The sequence below is a fragment of the Daphnia pulicaria genome, chromosome 1, assembly GCF_021234035.1.
Source record: "Daphnia pulicaria isolate SC F1-1A chromosome 1, SC_F0-13Bv2, whole genome shotgun sequence".
Lineage (NCBI taxonomy): Eukaryota > Metazoa > Arthropoda > Branchiopoda > Diplostraca > Daphniidae > Daphnia > Daphnia pulicaria.
Window position 1 is genome coordinate 39,677,801 of NC_060913.1, and position 6,647 is coordinate 39,684,447.

A 6,647-nucleotide genomic window follows, 5' to 3' on the forward strand; every position below is an offset into this window, starting at 1 on the left:
CCCCCTGGTGCAATCCTATACCCATTTTTGTTTTCTCCCGCGAATTTAATCAAGCGCGAAAATCATTACGCCATTTTTTTCTCAATGGCCGTCGGTGGTCATTTTAATAGCCTTTTTATGGGTGTTATTAATAACCACCATTCTGATCACCCTCGTATAAAAAGAGACGGCCTGATAGGGTGGATATCGCACTTCATCCTCAACATCCGCCAGGTTTAGTCAAAGTCCTACACCATTTCAACGAAAATGAAATTCGCCGCAGCCGTAAGTTAATCCATTTCAATCCGTTTTTGGCGCTCATCGTATAGGCCTAAAAAAAAGTGATTTCCATTTTTTTGCGCGGCTCGAATTCCAATTGCAATCAGCTCCTGTTGGTGACGATCCTGCTCTGCGCTACTGGAAGCGGAGATGCTGGTCAAAGTGGCAAAGGAAGAGGAGGCGGAATGCAGTCTCAACAATCCTACGGTGGCCAACAATCTCACGGTGGTGGCCGGCAGCCATCTTACGGCCAATCAGCGGTGCGTTCAACACTTCATTTCCCCATTGAAAAATTATTCTTCAAACAAACTAAACTGTTTTCGTTTCATAGGCGCCGATGCAACACCGAGCTCCTTCTCAAGGAGGCAAAAGCAAAAGCAAAAGCAAAGGCAAAGGTCAGCAGCAGCAAATGGTAAATAGACACAAACAAACCAACGAGATGTAGAAACATTGACAAGAGCTAGAGAGATATTTTGACTTACATAGAGTTACGGACGACCGGCTGCAGCTCCTGCTAGGCCCATGTCTTCATCTTACGGTGGCTCGGCGGCACCGGCTAAGCAGATGTCGGGATCCTACGGATCAGCGGCTCCGATGAACCACGGAATGGCCAGCATGCCGGCAGCTCACCAACAGCCCAAACCAGCAGCCGCTCAATCGTCTTACGGCGGTGCCGGAATGGCCAAAGCGCCGATGATGCCTTCCTCTCACGGCGCCGCCCGTCCACCCGCTTCTTCTTCTTCTTCCTATTAACAAAAGAAAAGAAAATAAGAAAAGAAAATTGATGTTTTGAGACTACTTGTTTCAAGTAGCGCAGTAAGAACGTATCAAACAATCGCAATTTCCAAAATCAAGATTCCGTACCCAGTTCTAATCACCTTCATCTCATTTTTCCCATCCCATGCCGAGATATTATTATGACGGGCACCCCATTAAAAGCGTTAAATTAGTGAAACAAACAAAACAAACAAGACGCAACGTAAAACAATGAGGTTTTTGTTTCCAATTACCTCAAGCCAACTCTACATTTATATTTAGAGTCATTAAATTGATTTCAAGTGCACGGATAATGAGGTGTCCGGTTTTTTTCTCTTTGATGAATGATTTTTTTTTGTTTTCAGTTTCCAACATTTTTTTTTTCTATTCTTGGAAAAATGATGTGATCCCTCCTTGGCCTTGAATAATACGTTGAATACATTCGCAATTTGTATCGCTAATTATGTTTCCTCTGCACGAGTTGAATTAGAGAATAACTAAGAATAAAATTGAAGAATGGACATGGGTTCATCCGACGGGTCCCGTTGCACGCGGTCCTACGTGAATGACAAGCGGAACTCTAATGTTTACCTCGGCCGGTTGATTTCGAGGATCGTCAAAATGTTTGGAAAAAAATCAAAAATCAAATCAAAAGATATAATAAAAAAGATAGACATAAAGGAATAAAAAAAAAGTAGTACCTACACTCAAATAATCCAAGTTTTAAAGACTGCTGGGTCTGGGTGAAGGTACTCAAGTAGAGAGAGACGGCGGCGGCGGCGGCGGCAGCGGGACACGATACGTGAAACGGGATGAAGTCAAAAATCAAAATGAAAAAGAACGAAGCGAAAAGAAAAGAAAAGAAAAAAAAAACATCGAACAAATGCAAGTCCGTCCATCGTAGAGAGTCGTCGGTGCCGGTGCATTCCCGGCGTTCCTCCACTTGATTATCATTCCGGCACGCATTGCAGCACGACTTTTCTCTCTCTCTCTCTCTCTCTTTGCGTTTCTGCTGCTGCTGGCTGGCTGCTGTTGTGTTTCGGAGTTGTCGTCAAATACACACACAAGCAGCGCCGCTCACGCAACTCTCGAAATCTCCCCGGCGAAAATGTTCCACAACTGGGAGAAAAAAACAAACATGGACGACGAGGTCGTGTCACGAAAGAAATAAAACAAAAAATTAATTTAATTTAATCAAATCTAATCAAATCACCAAATTGAATTTACACGTGAAATGTTTTTTATTAACAATAGGAAAGAAATCAAAAAGGTTTTTATTTTTTTATTATTTTTGACAATCAAATTTTTTCTTATTAAGAAAGAAAGAGAGAGGAGGAGAGCCAGGACGAATGTTAAGGAAACGGTGGGATTTTTAATTGGAGGTCTGTCTCTCTCTCTCTCTCTCTCCGACAAGGGGAAAAAATAAAAAGCAAACTCAGAAGAAGAAGAAGACGCGGGAAGTTGTCACGAAACGAACGCAATCTCGAATATCTCACATGCCAGCTGTGAGAGAGCTAGTCTGGCTCTCTCTCTCTACTCAAAGAAGTTCCTCTTTCCTGTATACACTCCTAGCTGCAGTCTAAATGGAGAGAAAAAAAGAGAAAAGGAAGACAGAGACAGAGATAGAGAGGGACTGGCATATACAATGTCACCCAAGCTCTCGTTACACCCCCCGTTTGTGTGTCTGCGCTCAAAACAACAACAACAACAACAACGGGAGAAAAAAATAAGAAAAAGAGGCGAATCTCCCAATGTTGGGGTCTAGGCAATTGCAAAAAGGAAATCAAAGCGAATGTGAGCGATGGGCTTTTTTGGAAAAAGCGCCAAAACGCAGATATTAAAAAGCGAAATTCAAAAACAAAACAAAACGGAAGAATGCGCTACGTATTTATAAAACATTGGATAGATCAGGAGAGAAGAAGACAGACAGACGTATAGTATATTTATATAACATTCTTTTCTGCGTTTCAAATTTTGATTCGATCGCAAGTCTCACGGTTTTTTCGTTTGTTTCTTCTGTCTGGCGTAACTGTGCGTTTTTCTTTTGTTTCTTTCGGGAACTCTTTATCATCATCGAGGATGCGCGGATAAGACGTCGTGTACATACGCCGGTGTCGCCGTTGTGCTCTCTCTCTCTCTCTCCCTATCGTATCATATCAATGGCGGGATTTCAAATTTTCCCTCCCGAAAAAATATAGAAAAATAAAAATAAAATTGAAAATGCCAAAAGATTTTGTCGAATAAGAATTTCGGTGTTTCAATTTGGTTGTTGTCGGATTGGGTTGGAGCCGACTGTCAATCACCATCATCCGGCGGACCGGTGGGCGGATGCAGAAACTCTCCTCCAGTGAATCTCTCAATTTTAATAATCATCTAATAAGATAGACACTGATTTCTGCCGCGCCCACTTCACCGCCTTTAGAGATAGGCCCAGCCCCTTGTCAGGAACCGTTTAAAAACAGTCCGGCCGCTCCCCTTCCGAGCTTATATTATCCCCCTAATGCCTACATAATAGGACGTGTAATATCCCTTTTGCTAGTGGGTTGTATAGCTCGACTACACAAGTATCCCTTTTAGAACCCATTGAGAAAAGGTATTACGCTGCTCCTAGCTACAACATATAAGCCCACATAAAAACACGGTAAGTAATATTTAAAAATAAAGAGAGCTTTTTCGAGGCTTTAACAAACAGCCAGGCCTGTTTTCCATTTTATCCAGCGCTATTCTTACTTTTTAAAAACATCTACAGCATTTTTAGAAAATATTATACAACTACTTTTTTGTTTGGGGGAAGGGGGGGGGGGGGGGTTACACCGTGAAGGGTTGCGCATCATTCCGGCTCATCAAACGTCGTGTCATTATGATGTGAAAGGATATAGTTCACTCACTTATCAACATTAGCCGACGGGGGCGAGCGACGCCGACGACGACGCCGACGCTGAGTTATTGAATGGAATCAACTGACTGTGTTAGAGGCTATACACACAGTCGACCCGTGTTTCTCCCAAGTAGCTCAGACTCTCGAGCTCCGCAAGGGTATATAGAGAAACACAACGAGGGATATACGCACACACACATATTCAGAGATTCTTCAAGTGATTGAAATTCCGAGCGGGCCGGTAATAGTTTCGGGATGTCGGGGGCGCTCCCCCTCGCATCTCCTTTGCTGCACTGCAGCAGTGCCACCGTGTACGGTCGAAGACGACAGAAGGTAACGATAGAAGATTATGTAACCAGTAGGTAGTAGACAATCAACGACCCTGGTGATGATGACATGGCAGCATACGGAAGGTATAGAATCCAGATTTTCGGGATGGATGGAGCTGCTCCCCCAGCTCTCTCTGAAGTCTGAACTGTAATATATATACATGTACATCTGTCGATAGAAGCGGAACCAACTGCCAGACAGACAGAGGCCTACGTGAAACATTTTAGTAGACGATTTTTAGTTTTTTTCGTTTCTTTTATAATTTCGTGAGTTTGATTATTCGTTGAACCTTTGACGAAAGGAGCGAGAGAGACATTTTTCACGACCGGATTGTAGGTATACCGACCCCGTTGCATCAAGACATTCGATAGCTATTTTCCCGCGGTATGATTTCAAAAAAGAAGAAAATAAAAAATAAAAACGTGCGGGCGTGTAACATTTCTCCTGCCGTCTTTCTGCGTGAGAGCTTTTCATAGTAGCGTCACATACAATCCGTAGAGGAGAAGAAGAAGCTCAGTCAGTCAGTAGCCTCCGTCTTATATACGTATGCAAAGTCTTGAGTAACAGACGGGGGAAAAACAAGAGACGAGCATAGAGAGAAGAAGAAGAAGAAGAAATGGGCAGGATAGAACCGCCGCCGCCCGGAGAATGTTCGGCATGCGTTCAACCTGACTGATGGCCACTTCCACCTTCTTCCCAACAGCATTCCCCAAATACGCAACAACAACAGCAACAATACACAAACACAAAAGACGACCAGATTTTCATAGCTACACCGAAATGAAATTTTCATCCAACCCCGAATCCAAACCAAAAAACAAACGAAAAATATTATTATTGATACTTTCTGCAGCATATCCGCTCGACAATATTCTTCTTTAAATTTATTAACACAATTGGGAAAAGATTGATATTGGTGGAACCTCTAGATAAACAGCGTACACCTTTCGGATGGAGCGGTATTAATCTAAGATTATTAGATGGGCGAGTTGTGTCCAGCTATAAGAGAGCGAGAGAGAGTCTCGCTTTATAGTTTTCCTTTTCCCACGCGCATTCCTCGGCTACTGGACTGTCGATCCCCCGTGAAAGGAGCTCCGTCGTCCCGCAACGAATTTTTGTATCTTTTTTTTTTATTTATTTTTTTACATTTTGAAATTCTGAACATTTTATTTTCGGCGTGAGAAGTCGCTTAATTTTTATCGTTTAGGATTACCATGATTTATACGAGCGGTGTCGCCCAGTTCATTACAACTATCGATGATTAATGAACATTTAGACCGACGATGGCCGGGGCTAAATGAGTGATGCAACACTTTCTCACGACGACAAACAAAGAAATATGCGGCCATCGGAGTGGAATGTCTGGCCCATCACGAACCCATCAAACTATAACCCTTTGAATGAATATCAACCTAAAATCTAGGCCTTTCCATCCGTCTTAACTTAAACATTTCTTCATTTTAAAAAGATAATTGAACGATATTTTGAGGGCTCAATCAATTAAGTCGTATAAATTTCGAGGGGGTAAAACGAAAGTGAATTCAAATGAATTCAACTCGTTATGGGGGGGGGGGGGGTGGAATTTTAGTTGAACCAATCGCGTTGTGGGTTTGTTGTCAGAAAGCCGCATGGAGGTGGAGGTGGAGGGGGGAGTCTGCGGAGCGATCCATCAAGACGGAAGCGGACAGGTCGACGGCGCGATATAATAAGAAAAAGAAGCGCAAGCGCGGGCGTGTGCGTACAGTCAAAACACACACACGCAAACGGCCAACAAGAAAACCTGCCCAAGAAGAAGAAGATAGGCGAAGAAAAAAAACCGGAAGGGAAATCCAGTTGACGGATGATTGAGATCCATCACCGGAGGTCGAAACAAGAAGAAGAAGAAAAAGTCGATCGTGTCTAGCGCGCGCGCCGGGGCCTCAGGGACTTTTTTTCTTTTTCTTCTTCCATAGTTGCGCCAGTCACGCCTTTTGTCTGTCTGTCTGTTATTATATTTCCCCTGTAAAACTGCGGTTGTTGTTGTATATTTCAGTTCCTATTTATACACTAAATCTTCTTCTTCTTCGACATCGCCCTGCCGTATAGAAGTTGTCGTCTGTGACACTGCAGTTGGGGCGTCTATCTACTATGCGCTATACTGCGCGATGGTATTTTCCAATTATATCTACCCCCCTTTTCTCTCCTCCTCTTTCTCCCAACTCCCACCAAATGTCAAATTCGAGTGTCAACCGACCGGAACTTGCCGAGATTCGATTCCCATACATCCGGTCGTCTTCTTCTGTCATATTCCCCCCTCCCCTGGCGCTTTTCAATCTAATAGATGCATCGAGGGGGGCTGGGCTTCCATCGGATCCATCCATCCAAGTTTTGAATAATGCAGGGAGAGACACAGATTAGATGCGAGTGTGTGTGTGTGTCGGGGATT

General features: G+C 43.4%; 1 protein-coding gene across 1 annotated transcript; it reads left to right on the forward strand.

Moving 5' to 3' along the window:
* Positions 1-159: 159 nt before the first annotated feature.
* LOC124320844 (RNA-binding protein FUS-like) lies at positions 160-1,475 on the forward strand. Its single transcript, XM_046783746.1, has 4 exons — positions 160-264; positions 366-518; positions 590-670; positions 745-1,475. Exons 1-4 carry the CDS (start codon positions 247-249, stop codon positions 1,009-1,011), a joined length of 519 nt encoding a protein of 172 aa, XP_046639702.1. The 5' UTR covers positions 160-246; the 3' UTR covers positions 1,012-1,475.
* The last annotated feature ends 5,172 nt before the right edge of the window (positions 1,476-6,647 follow it).

Excerpts from the sequence above, each read along its gene's own strand:
- LOC124320844 (XM_046783746.1), top strand. Across the intron at positions 519-589 it reads CATCTTACGGCCAATCAGCG|GCGCCGATGCAACACCGAGC; the intron begins GTGCGTTCAACA and ends TTCGTTTCATAG. Across the intron at positions 671-744 it reads AAGGTCAGCAGCAGCAAATG|AGTTACGGACGACCGGCTGC; the intron begins GTAAATAGACAC and ends TGACTTACATAG.